The 23,845-nt window shown below is 34.6% G+C and overlaps 1 protein-coding gene across 5 annotated transcripts in view; it reads right to left on the reverse strand.

Moving 5' to 3' along the window:
* GRID2 (glutamate ionotropic receptor delta type subunit 2) overlaps window positions 1-23,845 on the reverse strand; it is a 1,449,748-nt gene that overhangs the window by 136,026 nt on the left and 1,289,877 nt on the right. For all 5 annotated transcript variants that reach the window (XM_079153230.1, XM_079153229.1, XM_079153231.1 and 2 more), the window contains one exon: window positions 15,404-15,570. In XM_079153230.1, coding sequence (XP_079009356.1) covers window positions 15,404-15,570 — 167 coding nt within the window. The remainder of the gene's footprint in view (window positions 1-15,403; window positions 15,571-23,845) is intronic.

The raw sequence follows: 23,845 nt of genomic DNA on the forward strand, positions 1-23,845 counted from the left end.
GCTCACCAAAAGGTAAGCAGCTTGACTATATCACCTGCTCTTCTGCCATGATACTTCTGCCTTGGAGCCAGTCAACCATGAACTGAAACCTCTGAAACTAGGAGGCAAGACAAACCCTTCCTCATTTGAATTGTTTGTGATCTCAACAAAAAGCTAACATGATATGCAAAAAAGAAAATTTTAACTGTAACTTGCATGCAATTTAGGCTTGTTGATTCAATATGGAAGTATTTTTTCCCTTATGTTCTTTAGCCTATAGTTTCTCAAACTTTCAGGTAGACACAACAATCATCCAGTGACATTTTGCAAGAATATGGTGAGACAACATATGTGATTGAATATGGAGGTCAAAAATAGTAAAAAAGGGAGAAAAGAATAAAAAAAAAAAAACAAGAAAAAAGATGCAAGAGAAAGAATAAGAATCGTGAACATCTAGGAAGTGAAAGACGATGTGTTAGAGAGGTGATTCTCAAAGTGCAGACTCCAGATCAGCAGATCAGCAGCAGCAGCAGCAGCAGGAACTTACTAGAAATGAAAATTATTCTCTCCTCTGAATTGGAAATGCTGGGGCTGAAGTCCAGGCCCTCCAGGTGATTGGATGCTTGCAAAAGGTTGAGAACCACTCTGTCAGAAGGAGGAAGCCACAGGCATAGCTGAGGCAGTTGAGAGCAGCTGTTTAGATTCATTTGAAAAATAGCTCCTGAACCCTGACACCATACAGGACTAGCCATAGGTCCTGAAGAGATAAGATTTCATTGTTTGCTGTCATTACTTATTAGGTACTTTTTCCAGCCACTTCTTTTCTAGTGTCTCTTCCCCTTTTATCCTCTAATATCAGTCCTTAAGGCTTGGGTCTCTTTTCTCTGCACATATTTTTTCTTGGTTTTTTCCCTTTAGGACTTTCTAAGTTGTACATCTGTCTCTCTCTCTCCCTCATCTTACCCAGCCTCCTATCTCATATTTTCATCCATTTTTAGACAGACTTCTCCATGTCACTAAATGCAACATGTGCGAATTCAGTATCATGCACTTTCCATGATCTCTCCTCCTATATTCTTGTTTACACTATTCTAGTTGATGACCTGGAGTCATTCATCCATTTTTATCCTTTAGCTAGAGCAAACTGGCTAAGGTTGTGACCTCTGGAGTCAGATGTCTTTGGGTACAGATCCCTGCTCAACCATTTATTAACTATAATTTAGCTATCATTGGAGCAGGTAGTCTGTCTGTTCCCTTGACTATAAAGTGGGATGATAACAGCACCTATCTTGGGGTGTTGTGAGGTCAAGTCAATGTGAAAACTTTTGAGGAATGGCTGGCACATGATAAATGTGTAATAAAGATAGCTATTTTATTATGGTGCTGCTTCTTTTTCTGTGGCTACTTATAGTCTCTAATACTTGTCATTTCTTCCTTTTGGTTTATTGTAGGGGGCACTAGAGTTGATTCTTCTACCCCATTAGAGGGACAGCCTAACCTATTTGTATTTATTCTTGTGGGGATCTGCTGTGTTCAGGGTAAACATATGACCTAAGAGGAATTGCTTAAGCTAAAGGACAGAGTTACATATGCTTGAGAGGATTTCTCACTGTCTTCTGAATGAGAATAGCAAAGCGTGTTGCCTCTGTTGCTCCTGTTAGCACCCTTCTATTACAGAGCAGGCTGGCCTAAGGACAGTTCTGTTCCGTTCACCAGGGATGGAACTTCACTCCTTGAGAACACTGCCCTGGTGACCCTCTGAACTGACCGACCATGGAGCCCCTCCTCCTCCCAGATATTTTACTACCTGAGATAAAAATTTGATTTGGGGTTTCCTTTCTTATAAGCAAAAATCTGTAATTAAATATGACATTCTCATTACTAGAATTTATAAACTTCATAAATGGTACCCATATTTTGATGCTTCTAACATCTTTCCACCCCTTTCAGTGTAAAGCTCAAATCATTTAAGCATCCCTTTCTAATCACGACTAATGTAATCTCTAAAATCACTAAGCCCAAAGCCCTTTCCCTAGCACACAAGCATTTTATAACCCACACCTCGGTCTCTCAAGTTGTCATTTTATTTATTTTGTGTTCTCTTACATTTCACATTTATATATCAAAGTTATAATGCAACTTAGTTGAATCTAATAAAAATCTCTAGTTTACCAAACCCCATGTGGAGGCCTTCATTCCCTGAGGTTCTTAACCAACTTTGGGCTCATACTTGAACAATCCACCTATTTGTTCACAAACAAACAAACTTATCCCAATTCCTCTCTTTACCTCACCCTTCACATCCAAACCACTTGGCAGTCCTATTGGTTTCATATCTGTGTTGGTATGGGAACCTGTCACTTTCTCCCATTGCTATTATAGCTCCAGAGCAAACCTTTGTCCCCGCTGTCCCAGAATACAGCACTAGCTTCTAATTTATCTTCCAGCATTCACCCTTCTCACTGACTCTTCTTCCCTCCCCTTTCCCATCATATTTCCTTATTGACATTAATAGCCAGAGTAGTACATAGTCCTCCTTCCAAAATTTCCAACTGCTTGCCTTTTTTGTCAGAAAGCACTCTGAATTCTTTACTCTGCTTTCAAGGTTCTACAGTATATCTGGGCTCAATTAATGCTCCTGTCACTCCCAATTAATGCTCCTGTCACTCCCTTGCTTGTCCACTTTCTTTGAACCACATCGTTCCCTTGCTGTTCCTGAGATACTCTAGGCTGGTTCCCACATCAGAGCTTTTACAGGTGTGGTTTCCTATTCATTGAATACTCTTCCCTCAAAGTTTATATTCAAGATCATAATCAAATGTTGCCTCTTCCAAAGGTATTTTGAGCTCACCTTCATACCAATCTCTCTTTGTTTTCTGTCCCTGTTATATTTCCTTTGAAGCACATTTCCAATAGAAAATTATTCATTTATTTGTTTTCTTATTTATTATATATTTCCTCTTCTGACTTTCCATTACAATATAAGCTTTAGGAAAACAATTGCCTTGTCAATCTTATTCACTATTTTATCTCCAGAAAAGCAAAACAGAATCAAGCACTAAATATTAACTGAATAAATATTTATTGATCCAATGAATAAACATGAAACTTAGTCTCTAGTAGGTTGCTTGCCTTAGTAATCATAGTGAGGATAGTATTATCTTTTTCCTTCTCAGACATTACTTAACAAAAATTTATTGAATGCCTAGTAGGTATATATTATCTATTTTTTACAGAAGATAAAAATGAAGTATGTTTTTATAAGACTTTGCAAACTAAGAACCTAGAACGTGTTTGAAATGTCAAGTGTGAACATATGAAATGATCACTTTTCAAAAAAAGTAAATTCTATGATAAAGGGAAGATAAAATATAAAATACAATGAAGGGTTTGATTAGAGCTAAATTTGCAAGGAAAGCTTTATGCTGAGATGGGTCTTGAGCTCAGGCTCACAGAATGTATAAGATATGAGCAGGTATAGAGGAAAGGGATGCCCATGATCCCAGGAGACAGGAGGCATGATATGCTAAGAGATTCAGTGGGATGGTGACTGTGGAAGGAAAAAAGAGGAAAATGAAAAGGGATATTAGAAAGCAAGTGTTTTCCATGATCTTTCCCTTTTTGTCTCTGGGCTGTCTCTGTACTTCATTATCTTAATGGAGAGCTCGCTCAAGTCTACATCCATGGCTCCGACCTCACCTTCATATGTCACCCTATGTTGTCATTTGTCTATCATCTTCCTGTATGGATTTAAGTTCCTCCAGTGCCTGTCTCAATATGTCTAGATCAAAATTAGCCCCCAAATCAGTTTTCTCTTCTGGCTTCTTTTCTACTATTAACTTATCTCCCTATCTCCCAGCCAGCTAGGGTAAGGATTTCAAAAATCCATTTCAATTCTCCTTTCTTGTCATCTCCATGTCCTGTCAATGGCCAACACAGCCTTCGCATGATCTTTCCCTTCTATTCCATTTCTATTCCCCTGCTCTAGCTTAGACTTGTTCCTTTGCTTAGGTAATTCACATATTCACTCAACTGATATTTAAAAACTATCTACCTGTGGTAGGTTTTCTTCTAGGTGCCTATAACATATTTCTACCTGGAGTTTGTATCATGGATACAGGATGGCCTCCCAACTGGCACTCTCCATTCTCATCAATTCCTGTTTTATTTCATTGGATACATTCTTTCTAGATTGATCAAAAAGCATACTTCTATTTCAAAGTTGTAGTAATCATAACAGCATGGTACTGACATGAAAAAGGATACATAGAACAATGAAGCAGAACAGAGAGCCCAGACATAAACTTACCATCTACAGCCAGTAGATTTTTGACAAGGGTGCTAGGAATATATAGTGCAGAATGGACAGCCTTTACAATAAATGGTGCTGTGAAAATTGAAATATCCACATATGGAGGAATAACACTAAACCCCTGTTTCTCACTAGTTACAAAAATCAACCCAAAATGGATAAAGATAAATGTAAGATCTGAAACTATGAAATTATTAGAAAAAAAAAAAAAAAAAACCAAGGAAAATGATTTAGAACATTGGAATGGGTAAAGAGTTTTTTTGGACAATACCCCAAAAGCACAGGAAACAAAACCCAAAATAGACAGAATTGCATCAAAGTAAAAAGCTTCTGCACAGCAAAGGAAACAATCATTAGCAGGAAAAGACAAGCTACAGACCAGGTGTTTTAGTCAGCTTTTTCACTGCTGTGACTAAAAGACCTGACCAGAACAACTGTAGAGGAGGAAAAGTTTATTCAGAGGCTCACGGTTTCAGAAGTCTCCCTCCATAATCGGCCATTAAGCTCAGTTTACAACAATTTAAAGAATTTCCATCTGGCACAGGTAAGCATCTCAAAAATCTCTCCCACCAAATCCAAAAAGCTCAAAAAGCTTCTGAACCACATGGTCAGGTGAGTCACAGCAATGACCCCACTTCTTGGTACCAATTTCTGTTTTAGTCAGCTTTTTCATCACTGTGACTAAAAAACTCACCAGAACAACTATAGAGGAAAAGTTTATTTGGGGGCTCACAGTTTCAGAAGTTTTCTCCACAGATGGCTGGCTCCATTCCTTGGGGCTCAAGGTGAGGCAGAACGTCATGGCAGAAGAGTATGGCAGAGGGAAGTGGCTCACATGATGAGCAGGAAGCAGAGAAACTCTACTTGCTAGATACAAATATATACCCCCAAACCATGCTCCCAATGCCCACTTCCTCTAGCCACACCCTACCACTTCATTTAACAGTTAATTCCTACCAGGGGATTAATTCACTGATTGGGTTAAGGCTCTCACAACCCAATCATTTCTCCTCTGAACCTTCTTGCATTGCCTCACACGTGAGCTTTTGGGGGACAACTTACATTCAAACCATAACACCAGGAGAACATATTTGCAAACTGTATGCCTGATAAGGGGTTAATATTTGTAGTATATAGAGAACTCTAAATGCTGAATAGCAAAAAAAACAAATAACTCAATTAAAAACATGGACCATAGAGCATAATAGACATTTTCAAAACAAGATATATAAGAGGCCAACAGGTCTATGAAAAAATACTTGGCATCACTAGTTACCAGGGAAATGCAAATTTAAACCACCATGCTTTATCACCACTGATAGAATGCCTAATATCAACAAGGCTAAAGATAATAAGTGCTGGCAAGGATATGGAGAAAAGGACACACTTTTAGGGGAATATAAATTGGTACAGTCTTTATGAAAAACTGTATGGAGATTCCTCAAATAATTAAAAATAGGGCTGATCTAGCAATCCCACTTCTGGCTATCTATCCAAAGGAAATAAAATCAGTATGTCACAGAGACATCTGCACTTTCATGTTCATTGCTGCACTATTTACTATAACCAAGAAATGGTAACAACCGAAGTCTCTATCATCTGATGATTGGGTAAAGAAAATGTGGTACATACATATATTGCACTCTCCAGCCATAAAAAAAGAGTGAAATTCTGTCATTTGTGACATTTTGATAGCACTGGAGATCATTATGTGAAATGAAATAAGCCAGACACAGAATAACAAATGTCACATGATTCCACTCAAATGTGGAATCTAAAAAAGTTAATTGAATAGAAGTTGAAAGTAGATTGGTGCTTTCCAGAGGCTGGGAGAGTAGGGCAGAGATGGAGATGGGGAAAGTTTGATGAATGGGTACCAAATTATAGTTAGGAAGGAGCAAGAAGCTCTGGTGTGCTATTGCACAATAGGGTGACCACAGATAACAATAATGTCCTATATATTTTGAAAAGCCCAAAGAAGGGATTTTGAATATTTTCACCATAAAGGAATGATAAATATATGAGAAGATAGATATGTCTAGCCTGATTCAAACATTACTCAATGTATATATGTATCAAATAATAATGAACTCCATGAATGTATCAGTTAAAACAGATTTAATTTTTTAATAAAGTATACCTCTGATTATGGCTAGTCTTTGCTTAATTTCTTCAGTGATTCCCACATCTATATTGTGACAGTTTGGCCTAATATTCAGGTCTATGAGTTCTACTTTATTCTCTCATCAATTGTAATGACTATTTCAAGGCTACTTAACTGAGTATATTCTGGTTGTGAGGTAATTTGGTAATTTTCTGCAGTTGCTAAAAAGCAGAAAAGAAGAAATTCACACTATTAATGTACATATTGATTTGCTCAGAGAATATGAGAGATGCCTAGAAGTCAGTGACTTTTATAGAACGTGCTATAGGGATCTTGGGTAATTAATGGAAAAGAAACAAAATTTAGAAAATCAGTAGAACAAAAATTAAAATATTAAAAATATTAAATTAAATAATATTAAAAATATTATTTTGGAGACAGAGAAAATCTTACCAGAACAGAAAACCCATTACATTTTTTTTTTTCATTTTCCTAGCCCTTCCCCATAATGCCTCCATGTCCCCACTCTCCTGGACTATCACAAAGCTGTAAACTTTACATTTATTTTCTAAGTTTAGTAATATATGATATAAAACATGTTGGATTTGTATCATTTTCAATAATTTCTAACATTATTTAAAACATAAACAGTTTCCTAAGGGACAGTAGCAAAACGGATTATTAAGAAAAAAAAGTAAATGAACACTTCGAGATATATCTTTTATATCTTTCTGAATTTGTGCTAAAACAGAGAACTATGTTTACTAAGAAATTATCAGTGGTACAGTTAGATTTTTGTGGGCTGGAAGGAATTATGGGTCTTATTCCATATGGAAATTCTTATGTTTTTATCTAACCATAATTCATGTCCCAGAAATAATAGTTTGTTTCATATTAGTAAACATTCACCATGTGAGCAGACAACCTGATCAATTATGATGTTAGTTTGAATTGCTCAAATAACTATGAAATGAGATAGATAAGAGGCAATTATGGGTTCTACCAATTAATGAGTCATAATAAATTAAATTCTTCCATGAAGGAAAAATTAAAGTTTTATTTAAGTAGATTCTAGTAACACTTACAGCAAAAGAAGATGAGATAGAAAATACTGTAGTACTCTCCTGCAACTTTCGATTTTCAAAACATTTATTGTTTCCTTCTGATTGTCTGATGTAAGACAACTTCAATGTCAGACAGATCTGCTCTTTTCTAATGAAGGCATACTCAGCGTTGACATGCTGTTCAAGTTTCTGAAATTAATCTATATTTCATTTAAATTAAAATGCCCAATGGTACTTTAATGTGAATGACTGCAGCTACCTGAGCAGGCTGATGACAATTTCAATGCATATTATCCATTTCCTGCACTGGGGCATGGGCTTAGACTGTGGTAGTATGAGCCAGAAGAGTGGTGTTTGAAGTATGCACTCTAAGCCTTGCTCTGTTGCTTATTAACTTTTGACTCTGCAAAATAACGAATCTTTTCTGTACCTTAGTTACCTCATTTATAAAATGAGGTCAATGAGAGTACCAACTTTGCAAGTTTATTTTAAGGATTTAACTACTTAATATAGATAGGGCCCTTATAATGGTACCTGACACCTTGTAAGTCTTCAATGAATGTTAACAACAATCTTAGGTTATAGCATAGTTTCTCTATAAGGTAGGAATCACACATTCTGTAAAAATCTATTCATCTTTCTGCTACTTTTTACATCTATAGAGAAATGATAATTTTTAAACAGATGTTCTAGTTCTGTTGAACATATTCTCTGATTAATATTCCTGCTCCCTTATGTAACTGTGCTTCTGGAAACATTTATTTCACTAGCAAATTTAAGGGATTAAAGGTCTGTTTGTTTTTAAAACTAAAGGAATTGGCGGAATAGGGTGTGAAAAAGGACACTGGACTGGGAGTTTGCCCTACTGGTTTCCAGGGTAGTTTTGACCAAGGATTAGATTCTGTGCAGGTCATTGATTTTCCTTCTTGGTTTTACTTTTAAAAATTATGGACTGCATCTAAATGCATGCCAAATCTCACTCAAGTCTCATATTCAATGGTTGCTCCTCTATGAACATAATTATCATGGAAACCCATATGCTTATTCTATGATATTACTATGCTTACAATAGTTTAAGGATCTATTAAAGAGTAGCACATTCTTTGATTATCGTTAATGACATCGAATTGTCCCTTTAAGAGTAGATTAAGTTTTAAAACAAAGACTATCCTGACCATGTCTGGTAAGTAAAATAGGTGTTTTGAATAAAAATAGTGATTATAACTATAATGGAATAATAAGACTTTCCAGAGAGGCTTATAATTTTTCTGGAGTGTATGTGTGGATGTGAGTATGTGTGTGCATGTGTATGTGGTATGTGCATGTGTGTTATGTGCATGTATGTTTATTTTCCCAAACACATTTGTAGTATTAAGTTCTGAAGTATTTTTCTAAAAACTCATCCTTTAGTCACACCTACTTTATATCATTGTAATAACTATGCTTGTTGCAAAAAACCTTTTTTTCTTTTTAAAGTAAAACAAGACTTGCTGAGATCTAGAAACACATGAATCTTATGTGCTTCTTGCAAAGCACCTCGGTCCCACATTGCAGGCTCATTATCCAGAGGAAACACTGCCTTATTACAGCTTGCACTCGTCATTTGTCTTTCCTGTACCTCAACACTTTTATCAGAAGAGTTTAATACCCTTTAGAAAGGTTGCTCCTACACTTTGGACAAATGTTCCCCAAATGCTGTGTGATAAGTACAAGAACACAATTTTGAAGTGCTTTAATATCTACTCCATGTGATTGTTGTATTGATGTTTAACTGTACTTGACAGTGAGAATGCTATATGCTTCTTGAGGGTCAAGATCTATAATTTTTTTAAAAAAATTGGCTCCTGCTTTACAATATTAATAAAACTAATGTCAAATAATATAATGTACACATGATGAATATTTTCAAAATATGTACTAGATATAGCACCAACTATATTAAGTCTCTCACCTTTTAGGCAAAGCACTAAAATAAATGTGAATTATTTAGGATCTCCACTAGAAGCAGCAGTCAGGGTGACTGGTAAAACTGACAGGGTATTAGTCATAAAACAGTTCCACAAAGATTCAGGAAGCAAGAAAAAAATGACTGACAAGCCTACTCATTTTTTTTCTCTTTTATCAAAGTTCTCTAAATTCAGAATTCTAAATTTAAAACAAATGTTTTAAAGGGGGTTGTATAGGAATAGGAAGAACATATTTCTTTCAATAAATTCCAGAAGCTAATCCTTCCTCAATAGATGGATTTTATATGAGATAATACTTTCCTTTCACATTTTACAGGATAAATTATTTAAAAATAAAATATATGTATAAATCTATAATAACTATATATTATTTTATTCTAATACTATCTCAATTTGAAAGTGAACCTTGCATGTGCTTTCTTGATTTTGTTTGAAGACTTCTCAAACATTTTCCTTTCTTATTTTCTATAAACACATCCACTTAACTATCTTGTTTTCTTGATCTAAAACAAAAAAAAATGTAGACACAATGAAATCAGTTGGATTTAAAAATTTATACACACACATAATTTTAAAAAAATAATGTTTTGTGTGCAGTGAGAGAGAAGGACAATATTGTTGGGGATATGTGAATGTGATTTGAAAAATGACAAAATGAAAATCCATGTTGAAAGTTTCTTTGAAATCTACTAGTAGATTTGTAGGAAATTATCATGATTGAAAAAATAATTTGCACTTTCCTAGACTCATTTTATAGTTAATTTTACCTAGAAATGGAACTTTGGCTTACAAGAGGTAGAAATAAGGGCTGAAGGACCAGGAGAAGGGAGGAGGCTCTATGTGATCACTTGAGTCCTTTCCCTTGCACACCTCTGATTTTCATGCAGACCTGTCTGTCCCTTCTTCTAACCTCTTCTCATTCCCTTTAAGAATTTGCTCACTGCTTCCTACCCAGAGTAGTGTAACAATCTTGTAAATGGCCTCCTGGAATTAAGCTCTGTTTTTGTCTGATCTAATACCTCAGTGTCCCTGGATGCTCCTCTGTATAGATAACTCCTCTCCTCAGAGTCCTTGAGGCTGGTGCAGGGCGGAGCAAGGACACCAGCTCCCATTAGGGTTTGAGGCTCAGCTCTGCTTGTAACCAGCTGTGTGGCTTTAGCAAGATACTTAACTCTGAGTTGGACTTTCAAACTTATGCAAATTCCTCAAATTTATGTAACGCAATTCACAGAGTTGTGGCAAGTATTATATGAAATATATCAGTGCTTAGCAGAGTAGATGCTTAATAACTAGCAGCTATCGGAACTGTTTCACATTCACAGTTAGCTTCTCTTCCTACATTCCTCTACCAACCACCCCAGTGGAGTTGCTCCTTTTCAACACATAATGGCTCCATCTTCGACCCACAATGGCTGTTTTCATTTCTATTATTTCCTCATGTTTTTCTAAGTGTTTTACGAGCTTCCACATTCAAATTCTCTTTATCTTTGAATTTTCCTAGCTCTTGTTTAATAAAATCTTTTCAATTCTACGTTTCATCGATTTCCTTTCTTAAAAAATTTCAGTATTTCTATCCTGTGTATTTTCATATATAATTTCATGTTGCTTAATGTTAATTTATGGGTCTTAATAATGTTAATTCTGGTCTCAGAACTGAGAACTAGTATGTGTATGTGCATATATATATACATATGTATATATATATATGCTTGTATGTATATATATTTAAGTTCTATAGATATATATAGTACTTACAGGAAACCAGTTAATTGTTTAATTTCTTGTTGTAATTACCCTTTCGAGAGATCCTTCTAGCCAACTGAGTGTGGAGTATGAGCCCCTGTTTGATCCTGGAACCACTAAATGGACAATTAATGCAAGCTGTTTTCTTTCTCTTCCTGAACAGGGAACAAAATGCATGAAAAGTGCCCGTTCTGGTTAGGGAGAAAAAGGATTATGACCATGTTTTCAAGTTAAAGGAATGTTTTCTACTTTCCTCATGGGGATAAAAGCATAAATGTTTTTACAGGACAGGGTTGGAGAGAAAGGAAGACAAGTGTTCTGTTTGTTTTCTATTTTTTCTTATTTTTACTCATTGTATGAAAAATTGGAAAAACCAAGAAATAACAATAATTACAAATAAGAAAAAAGGAGACTTTAAAAATTATCAATCGATCAAAAGCATAGACATTTATACGGGTATAAATAAATAGGATTATCTCTAACCAAAGAGTTAGGTAGATCTTTTACACATGCATGAAATATCGATTGTTTACTGTGTGCTACATCTGGAGGTGGGCATAAGGGATGTGCCAGCATATGCCTGAATTTAAGTAGCTTACCAATATGAGGAGGACCTAAGAGGTAAATTGTAAGAAATAGGCATGTAAGATTACCTGGCAAATAGCAGATAATAAACATAGTTACTGTATCAACATATATAACTTATTTTAGATATAATACTTACCATATATTAAATTACTTTGATACAGGGATAAATTCAGTGGAAAAAATCAATATTTACTTAAAAAAAAATCACCCAGAGCTGGATGTGGTGACATACACCTGTAATCCCAACAACTCAGGAAGTTGAGGCAGGAGGATTTCAAGTTTGAGGCCAACCTGAGCAACTTAGTGAAACTCTGTCTCAAACAATTTAAAAAGTGGGGGATTTAGCTTATTGGTTATAGCAACCCTGGATTCAATCCCCAGCACTGGAAAAAAAAATCACCCAGAATATTATAATTTTCATTGAAAATAATAACAAAAGCAGTGATCCAGCCAACTCAATGCCATTGAATAAGTTGATGTTTCCAAGTAGCATATAATAATTTCCAAAGTATACTACAATGGTTAAGTTTAATGCTTTTTGTAAATTTTAAAATCTGTTAATAAAAAAAAGAAGAGCTCTTTTCCCTAATGGTGGTAGAAGAAGGGGATGGATACAAATTGTTTCTGAATTCAGGCAGAGATTTTGAGTAATAAATCAATGTGGTACATGTGTCTAAAGAGATCATTAGGTACATCACAGACTGTTGGGTTGTGTCTCTACCCTGGCTCTCCCTTCCTCCAGATATCCAGGGAACCAGGATGTGTAGGGTGTCATTACTAAGGAACACCATGGAAAGGACAATTTAAATGTCCAGTGTCTATCATGCTTATCAAGCAAAGGGAAAACACTGCTCAATTTTTAGCATTACTTTTCAACATTTCACTAGAGTACATTTCCTTGAATTAAAATCTCTGATGGATAAGGGACCACAGGAATAAGAAGAAATGGAACGTGGTGTGACTTACTGAATACTTCTTTTAATTATAATTTTTTTTTCCATAAAAGACTCAGAGATTGGGTCTGGAAACAAGGGACATTTTTAGTGGTAACAAGACAATCACAATAAATAATCAATATTCCTTTTCTCATTGATCTTAGTCATGTTATAGGCTCAGTAAACTTTTCTGTTGATCTTTGCCATGAGAACCTACATCTCCTTTCACTCACTCATGCTTTTCCATCTTCATATCTAAGTTAAAAACAATGTTGTGCTTCCTCCCTCTGAAGGGTATCTTCCATCTGCTCTTTCTCCTCATTCATCCTGCCTAATTCTAGACCAGGCCTTCACTATCTCCTGCCTCCAGGTTTGCTCTAGTCTTGGCTCATTCAATTCATCCTGTCAAAACTAAAACAACCTTTCCTGAATGTGTCACCTTCTTCATTTTACCCTTAGGCTCCAGAACAGATCAAAGGCTTTTGCAGCTTTTCAAGGCCTACTATATGAAAGTTAAAACTTCAAATTTCCTTTCACATTAACTTAATGTACTTACTGTTCCACAACACATTCTACTGTCTTCTACTTCTTTTTTATGGTCTTTATTATTTCTCCAAGAATTATCTATTTTTTCCTTCCAACTCAACTAATCTCTGCTAATCCTTCAAGATCAAGTTGAAAGCTCACCTTCTCTGGAAGAGCTTTTACTCACATTTCCTTTGTTTAACTCTTTATTCTGTGTGCTATTTGGTTCTTTCAATATCTCATGAACACGAGTTAACACAATATAAATAAGCAAACATATTTATTTATATATACATGTATGTATCAACACACACTTACTGAAATGTCTGTATTATTTACTGTTCATATGATTTATTTCGTTAGTTTGTTTGTTTATTTATTTATATATTCATTCATTCATTCATTCATTCATTCATTCCAGTGCTGGAGATCAAACCCAGAACCTTGTACATGCATGTAAATGGCTTTTGTATTTCCAAGTAGACTGTAAATGCTTTATAGGTAATTTCCCTGTGGCATAACGGACTTTTCAGGTTGTTCCCTTAGAATCTACTTATCAATAAATGTGTTTTGATTGATTAATCATTATTTATACCTTAATTTTTTACTTCACAGTTTATGAATATTTTGATTTTGTCATATACTTAGAATTTATTTAGACCCCAGAAGGTACCACTGGTATATTGTTTTATTGTTCATATTTATTCATTCCCCTTTCCTTTATGTGGAGTAAGTACACTGGTCTGCCCCACTGATTTTGGGCTTTGCCATGGGATTTGCTTTAGAGTCTGTGGGTGGATGGGATGTGGCACACATCCCATCAAGAAGGGCAGGAGGCACTGTGAGTTTCTGCCAGGTTCTTTTGCAACTGCTCTTTGTAATGAGAATAGCCTGATCCAGACCGGGATGTTTCTTCCACTGGGGCTCTAGAATTAGAAGGTGCATGGAGCAGATCTGCAGTTGACCCACAGTCTGCAGAGGAAACATTGCCAAATCACAGCCTTCATGTTTCATCAATGAGGAATAATTTAAGTCACTGATACCTTGCAGTTTTTTTGCTACACAGAAAAACTGACTAATAAAGAACTGTAGAATTAATCTAACTTCCATGTTTTAAAGAGAAGGAAAGAGGTTTAACTTTTTATGGTAAGCTAATGGAAGAGTTATGACACACATTGCAAACTAGTGATTTTTAGTTCTCTCCCTTTCTCTCTTAAAAGAACAGGGTTTCCTGGTCCTTTATTGTCCTAAAATTTGGAGAAATAGAACTCAAGTCATTTGAAATTTGTGGCCATTGGCACTATCTGTAATTGATTGCCCTCCTGGTCTGGCATTAGCTTTTAGAGAAAAGGTAAAAGACTATTTAAAACATAAAGTGCACTGTGGGTGTTATATGAGATATACTTCTACCTGGAAGATATTCTCTCTAAAGCCCAATCTTACTTGGTGTATTCAATCATGCTTTTCCGTCTTTTTATCTAAGTTAAAAACAATGTTGTACTTCTTCCCTCAGAAGGGTTTATTCCATCTGCTCTTTCTCATTGAAGTGCAGTAGTCTTTGTGAATTCCTTTCAGGCCCAAGTCTTCCATATATATTGTTAACCTAAAATATATATCTAAAAATTTTGTTTCTTAAATAATTTGCTTATAATTAAAATTTTTAATTTGGAGTTGGTATAATTTCTTAATAAGTTGTCTCTAATGTGAGTTTCATCCATACTTTGACACCAAATGGGGAATTTAAAATTCTTATCCTTTTCCTTTATAAAATTCAGAGGGAAAATTTCTTATCATTATGTGCTTCAGTACATTCTTAAAAATGTTCTCAGAAATGAATTTATTTTCCAGACTCTATGATGTTTAGTCCCTAAAAATTTAGACACTGGTCTGCTTAATTAAATTTCAATTGAAATTTCTAATGTACTTACTTTCTTTGGCATATCAAATTTTTGAGAGTAAAACAAGTAATATGAAACAATTCTTTCTTCATATTTACAATAATAATAATTCTTCAGTTCATGTTTTGGGGAATGACTGTTTTATAGGACAACCACTTATAGCTATCTTTTAGAAAGTACTTTTCCTAACAAAGAAAACAAAGTGTAATAAATCAGACTGGGTAACCAAGTACATTTTTTTTGGTCTAAATTTCTTCTCTCCTTATTTGAATAATACATAAATCTTACCTTTGTGAAAAAACATCCCTGTAAGGACTGCCATGTTGCAATGCAATTCCATATCCCCGATCAGCAACGGTGTTCCCAATGGTGTAAAAGGAACAATCTGGGTCATTGATAGCCACATATTCCAATACTGCTGCATCCCATACAAAAGCATAATTTCCATATTTTACCTGTAAAAATATGAAAAAAAAGAGAAAATAGGAATTAAAGTTGGAATTACAAGAAACATAAATAGGGTAAGAAAGATTACATTGGTAAAAAACAAAAGCCACATATGTCTAAATAACCTCTTATTCTGATGGAAAATTTGAATTTTTTGCTAATTTATAGCTCTATTTTCCTGGAAATGTAATAAAGGTGGAATGCTAACTATGCTTCTGGGCAACATTGTTTATAGTGGTCATTTACCGCTCAGGGGATCATTATAAATGCAAGAAAGGAAGACACGTCTTTGAGTTTCTGATTTCAGTGACTTCTGTAACTGGGCTTTTTTGTTTTGGGGATCCTGAAGGCTATGCTTTTAGAGTTGTTACAAGAGATACTGACTCCACTGGTTATTAGGTTTCTGTTTCAGGCAGGTTTCTGTACACCCAACATGGGATCATCCCATTGCACATGACCCATATTTTAAATAAATGCTCACAAATTACTTTGGAGAGAAGTGACTAACATTCTCTATTCACAAGAATTTCCTGTCCTATGCCTTTCTGAATTAATGTGTTGGCAGATGTGGTTTAAGAGGGTCTTACAGTTGGACTTAAATCCCCCTTAGTGGGCATTGCAGTGAGCAAAAAAAACTTACAACCTTTTCTATCATCATTTAGGAAACACTGTTTTATTCTGGGTCATCTACTATTTTTTTTTTTCCTCTCAGTAATCATTCATATTCTAACTCCAAATTTACTACAAAAAAGCAATTGTCTTAAACCTCTTAATAATATATATTTATAAATGTGTTAAATATAAAAATAGATTTTAATGAATTTATAAAATAAATATAATTAATAACTAAATTCAGTTAATTAATTAATTAATTAAAAAGAATAATGTAGCATTATTCAACATGGAAAAGCAGCACTGCTTCAACATTCAGAAGGCTACTGGGATAATATGTCTTATGAATGAGGCTTTGCTAAAATTTTAAATGATCTTTCAACAGATATCAGAAAGGCATTTAGCAAAATTGAACACTTATTTATGTATTGATAAACCAGGAAGGAAAAAGATTTGTCTTAATGAGATAGAATAAAAAGTGGAAAATCTATTAGAAGTTGAAACTTTAATGATATGACTATTAAAGTCAAGAAAATGCTATGTACTATTACCTTTAAATGTAACAATATCATGGTAATTTTAGCCTATGCAATAAAGCAGGAAACAAAATTATGATTTCAATCTAAAAGGAGAAAGTATTGTTGGGTAGTGACAAAATCATTGTTACATGATGACATATTTAAGAAGCCTATAAAAATTGACTGAACAAATATTTGAAAGAGCCTGAGATATCAATACATAAATTGGTTATAAATGTATATATATTAATTGTTTGCTGCTCTATTAATTCATCAATAAAAGATTATAGCTAATTTGAGAAAAATACTTATTTACATAAAGAAAATACCTGGTGAAAAATTTAATGATCAATGAGCATGAACTATATTGAAAATGCTTCAACACCTGACAGAAGACTTGATTCACTTCTGGATAAAAGTGTGGCTATACAATTTACAATATAAATGTCAGTTTTCCTCAGATTACTTGAAACAATGTAATACTAGATAAAACCTAAAGGACATTTTAGAACTTATTAGGATCTTTGGAAATTTAATTAGAAGAAAATGGATGATAATAGCAATTATGAAAAATAATAATTGGAGACATAGAATACTAAGTAGACATATTATAAATCCTAAAATAGCACAGAACTTGTTTGAGAATAAAAAAATAAATAAAACAGAAAAAAGCATACTTTTATAAAAATATATAAATGCCATATAAGAACTAATTTACAAAGACCAAAATTCAAATTGATGTGACAAGTATGAAAAACAAAAAATGAGACCAAGAGAGTGGGTTATTTCAAAAAGGTCAATATTAAAGTACTATATCATGTTACACAAAACAAATTTCTGTAGTGTAATGAGTTAAATACAATGAATAAATGAACCCAGGTTAAAAAATAAAAAAAGTGAAACTAGAAGAACATGTAGGATTGTATTTTCTGATACTAGAAAAAGAATGGGATATCTAAACAGAAAGTAAAGGAAGAAAATATAAAAGAAATAGTTGATATTAAACTGCTGTCTTTTTAATATGTTTGCTTTCTCAATAAAGGTTTTTGCATGAAATAAGGAATGGCCTAAAACCCTTAGACCAGTTACCTGTGCTCAGTGGATATGTGTCATCTTTTGTTGAAGGTGGACACCAACCAGACTCTGAGGAACTTAAAACAGATTGAAGTTCTTCTACTGAAGAAAGCATCAATGCCAGTATGATTCATGGAGTGTGTGCTGGTTTAGGAACTGTGTCAGGTACCACAGTTCAGTACTTCTCAAAATATCATGTCAAGGCCACTACCCTTACAATTACCTGGGGAGTCTCGTATTAGAAATAGAGGTTCTAGGTCCAGTCACCAACTTACAGAATTGAATGTTTGATGTTTAAAATCTGAGAATTTTCATTTTAACCATCTTGACAGTTTGTGCATACCACTCTTTGAATACTATTGATGCAGGTGATAAAAAGTGAGTAATATAATGAGGAACAATTTTATACACGAGACAATAAAATTACAAGCACTGAGAGATTCCTGGAGTATGGATGGTGGGAGAGACAGGAAATACTTGGTTAGGTTTTCTTTGCACTGATTGCTCATAGGCACAAAATAACCTTCTTCTTTTGTCTGATCCTTTGTACCCTTTGCACTAGACACAACTTTCAGATATGCTTTTAAGCTTCCTAGGTCTAAATCGACAGCAATAGAGAGAGAGAGTAGTGACCTTGAAATTTCCTCTAGCAACCTACTTTGATTTTTGCAATTCTCTTCTGTTTCCAACCACCACTCTGGCCTCCTGGAACTTCTTGCAGCTTCTTTATAATCCTCCAGGGACTTCCCCAGTTGGGGACTTATTACTTTGCTGTTAGAAAGCATTCTAGCATTATTGTTACTGCTTTGTGAACTGTGGAGTTCTATTTAAATGTATGGTAACATTTTCATTGCCATTATATATGTTGTTTCTAGCAATTTAATGTTACAAAGCATTACAAATGAATTTTCTAAAAGAGGAGCATTAAAACACAGTATGATTATAGCCTATAGCAATGCCAATGAAATGTTACCTAGTAACCCAAAGTATTTTAGCTTTTAAAAGTGCCCCTGGACTTTTTTATCAGCTAAAACATGCAATCACTGTCCTGTGGATGATTTTTAATCATCAAATTAAAACCATCTAGAATATATTCATCAGCAAAGTCTAAAGTCACTTTTCAAGAGAATAATAATTGAAGGGTTAGTCTAGGAAATTTTCAATCCATCTGACTAGGTGATGTATATTTCTCAAAAATTTTCAACTAGCCCTTATTCTTGAGGTCATGTTTGGATAGGCAGCTGAATTGGATGTCACTAAATTATTTACCAGTGGATTCTATACTATCAGAGTGCTTCATACTAGGCTAAACAGAGGCCAAAAGTGTATTTGGGTGCTTTATGTCAACACATTCCAAATCCCATTGTGAAGAAAAAAAAATCCAAAGTGACATCTGCCTCCGATGTTATCCATCTCTGAACCCCAAGGTGGAGATGCTAAGGTGCTGTGGAGATTGGACAGCAGTAGCTATTGATGCTCAGCACCTGTGTCCTCAGAATTGTTGAGATGCAAATAGTCTGTGATAAATTTTTCATTTCTGAGAAAACACAGGGAACTAGGTTTTGTTCAATTCTAAATTATTTTCTAGATTTTCTTTTAATTTTACTAATAATATTTATTCTTCTAAGATCTTAAAGGTAAATAAATAAGAAATATGAAGGCAAGACTTGGGCCCCATTCCTCAAGCTGTTTATAACTTGGGAGTAGAGATATGTCCAGTACTAAACTACTATAGTACAAACATATTTTGGTGTCATAAGAACAGTTTCTGTTTAAAGTAGTTTTGAAGAAATGGGAAATTATTTTTCATTGAGGGGAATTAGGATAGTCTGCTCAAATATTCTGTTAACTGAAATAGTTGTACAATAAATCCCCAAATATTTAAGTTCCATATCTATACTGTGTAACTGATTAAACACAGATACTCTTTAAAAGAGATTTCTTGTTCATGCACATTTTTCTTCTAACCTAAGAGTTTTTCTTTTTTTTCAATATTCCATCTGTCAGGTGAAGAACTGTAAACATTCAACGTTATTCTCTCAAATATTTGCATTTCTTGCCAAGTAAAGTGAAGGATGGGTAAATGTATTTTCAAAACCTGCACCTGTGTTCTTCGTTATGTTATGGACTATGACATATTTCACTTCCTCTGTGGACTGCTCTTGTCCTGTGTGCCCCTGTTCCAACATCTCCACCACAAGTTAGCATCAAAAGCACTTTTAAAAGAAAATTTACTAGACAGCAGCCTCCCATAATAACTGCAGAAGCCCATGCCACAGAGTTATCGCTATCTACTATCCCATCAATTTTGATCTGAATTGAAAAGCCCACATTCTTTCTCACAGGAATTTTTAATTTAATAAATTCCTTAAAAGCTCACTTCAAAATCTAAATATACGGAGAGAAACAGGAGTGTCTCTTTTTTATAAAAAAAAAAAAATCAGTGAAACGATGACATTTAAATCCAAAGTATGAGATTTTCCACCATTGAAAAAGGAATATACTATATCTCCTGAAGTTCTTCCTTATGATAATATTTTTGTGAAACTTTTAAAAATTTTTCAAAAAGCCTCTTTCACATGAATTTCTTTGTTCATTGCAACTCTGTGAGGCAGCTGATATTATGATATCTACTTCACAGAAGAGATAAGCTAACTTGCATTAAGTCATACCAATCATTAGTGGTAGATTTGGAACTTCAGTTCAAGACCATCCATCCCTTATTCTCTTTTTACTACATTAAAGATGAATTCCTGTGAGACACTGTGTGTATGAATGCAAAAACATGTGAGATAGTAGACTATGCCTTTAAGGCATAGCCCATCTGGTATGAGAAATAATGTTTATGTAAATAAACACAATACAATACAATATGTGGCAAGAGCCCTAAAAAAGAATGTGTCTTCTGTAGTGCTATGATTGCACCATTAAGAAAAAAGAATTGAACTTATAAAAGGACAGGTTGCTACTTGCTGAAGCCACAGGAATGAATGAATATTTGTTTTCTATGACTGTGGACCCCTGAGGCTTATTGATTCTGTGACCATTGCTATCAAAACATTCCTGATTCTCAAGATTGAAACCAAAGCAGATTTTTAAAAAATTAACACAAAGTCTGGAGGTTGTAAATCTATTATTTTTGCTCACCGAATTAAAGTTAAAAGGTCTGAGAATATTTGTGAGAGAAATAAATTCAAACCTTGTATGCTAAGCTGCTAACTTCTTTATAGTTTTAACTAATGTCAATGGGGGATAAAGTGATGATTAACCTAGAATCAATCTATAGTGGTCCTTATAATTCATTGCCCATGTAAGTCCTTAAGATGAGATAGTTTTAATATTTATGACATATGGTTCTAGGTGGTAACCTCTTCCCACTTCAGGCAAATGAATAATTTAGCAGCCTTCATCTATTCTTCTGAACTTATGCAGCACAATAAATCATGATCAAGTCCAAATTTAAGTAATTTAGATTGACTTTAAAAATATAGATGGTTTTGTTTACTGCTGCCTATATATTCTATATTGAAATTCAAACTCGTGCCCTGAGATAGTTATCAAAGGGCACAAATACTCATAAAGGAGATAAGAATATGTTTAAAATAAATCAATGTCAATTTTTTTGAAAAATACTGTTGTTTAACTTAGAAAAAAAAGGAGGTATGAATGCCTGTATATTTATCTCTTGCCCATATTTTTAAAGTTTTTAAAAACATTCTGGGAATTTAGAATACTGAACAGTTTCCTTCCATTTCACTGATAACCTTCTCTTGAAAAAGTGGCTCTGAGGGTCTGGAAGAGAAGCTGGCAAGGCTGGAGTCCAAGGTAAGAATGTGTTGGAAGAGAACTATCAACTCTCCTTTAGGCTGTGTAACAAAACAAGGGGAAACAGCAGTGAAGGCAAGGAAAGAAACTACATTTGCAAGTCCTCCTGAATTCCTTTTTTAGATATTTGTCCCCTCAAATGTATGTGTTCTATTGCCTTCCGATGGCCAAGAGGTTGGTTGAAGGGTAGAAGTCCTCCCAGTCTGTGAACCTGGCACAGATCAGAAGACTGGAGAATCCACAACTTCTGCATATCTTAGGAGAGGAATTTGTTTTGACCCATAGTGAGAAAGGACATTTTACCTTCTATGGTTCGTAAGATTGTCATTCCTGGTTGTAATTTAACAACCAGATACAAGTCCTCATGAGCTGACAAAAAAAAAAAAAAAAAAAAAAAAAACCATCTCGTAGTGAGCACCCCCGTCAGAGAGAGAGAAAAATAAGTTAGAACAAGTGAACACATTTTCGGGAAATGGCACTATGGTAATGGGAAGATTACAAATTTAACAGAAAAATTTAAAAAGCACTTAATCAGATTCAAGTGAGTCCCAAAAGGTCTATGAGGCTACAAAGTAACCCTAAATTCTCAACCCCAAAATTGAACAGATGAAGAGAGAATGTTTATAAATGCAAGCTCAAATGGAAGAACTTCTGGTTCCCCTGGGATGCCCAAGTCATGGTAGTACTGAAACCCCATTCCATGAGAAACCTTCTGGAGAGGAAGAAAGTCCAGGCAGCAGGTGCAGAAGGTTGGTGGGGAATGCAAAACCCATACATACCATACATACTGGTGGCTTAAAGCAACCATTTTTGTAGCAGATGGACATGGCATGGATTATGTGCCTTCCACAGTTGCTGTCAATATTTTTCCCTGTCTGCTGATGTTGGCAACTGTGATTTGCTGTTTATAGTAATGAATCATCTGTTGTTGCATACCTCTGAGTGTTGGGACATGCAGCTTAAGTGCATTGTAATCTTGAGTGTGAATAGTCCTTGGCTTGTGGATTGAGTATTTCCTTGGTACTGAAGTGATGTTAATTTAATGTTTAACATTGTGAATACTGTGATCATTTTTTCCTAAGAATTCAGATAATGAAAATGAGAATAATACCAATGTCAGCACGACCTAGACATTACCAAAAGAGAAGGTTAACTGACTGTGTTACCTATTAAAAAGAAAGGACACAAATAACTGGATTAAGAAGGTAAATAAGCCACACAATCTATTGCATGATATATAGAAAATAATTTGGAATCGGGGATGGTGGAAGAGGAGATAAGACTGACTCTCACAATTTTAGAGAAGCCTGGGAAGGATTTTTTAGCTAGAAAATACACATGGAAGGTTAGACTTTATAAAAACAAAACATTTTGGCTGGGTGCTATGGCACATACCTGTAATCCCAGCAACTCAGGAGGCTGAGGCAGTAGGATCACAAGTTTGAGGCCAGCCTCAGCAACTTAGCAAGGCCCTAAGCAACTTAGTGAGACTCTGTCTTAAAAAATAAAGAGAGCTGGGGATGTGTCTCAGTGGTTAAGCAACCCTGGGTTTAATTCCTGGCATCATAAATAAATAAAATGAAAATATTTAAAAATAAATGTGTATTACAAAAGATACTATTTACAGAGTCAACAGAAGAGAAATAAATTTGAGGAAAAATTAAAACACAGGTATAAAAAGTGCATATTTATAAACATAGGCATGTCTCTAAAAAAAGAAGATACAAAAGAAAAATAAGTAAAGCATCTGAAGAGGCAATACAAAGTGGAACAAACAGGCATGTCCAACCACCATACACAAAATGCCCAAACTCATTCATGAGTATAAAGAAAAAGGCCAGTGGGCAACTGCTTTGTATCTATTGGTCTGATAACATTTAACATCCATTGCTGGTATAATTAAGTATATTCTTACACATTACTAGTAGAAATCAGAAAAGGTTTATTTCATTTCAAAAGTTATACCTGTGCAAATTAAAAAATATAGGTGTCCTTTGGCCCAGCAATTCCACCCCCAGAATGGTATACCGGAGAAATAAAAAATTCAAATCAATGTACAAAGATACCCAGTTTGTCATTGTTTATTGTGACACCAAATTGGAATAGTGGTGATGACCATCAATCATAGAAAGATGATGCACTCCTGCCATGAAACACAGAAACTTGAAAAGTGGTCTATTATAATTATGTCAGGTGCCATTGAAGGATTTCTGTGATGTGCTTGGAGTTGAGAAAAACAAGACAGACTTGTTTA

The sequence above is a fragment of the Sciurus vulgaris genome (assembly GCF_902686455.1).
Source record: "Sciurus vulgaris genome assembly, chromosome: 9".
NCBI lineage: Eukaryota > Metazoa > Chordata > Mammalia > Rodentia > Sciuridae > Sciurus > Sciurus vulgaris.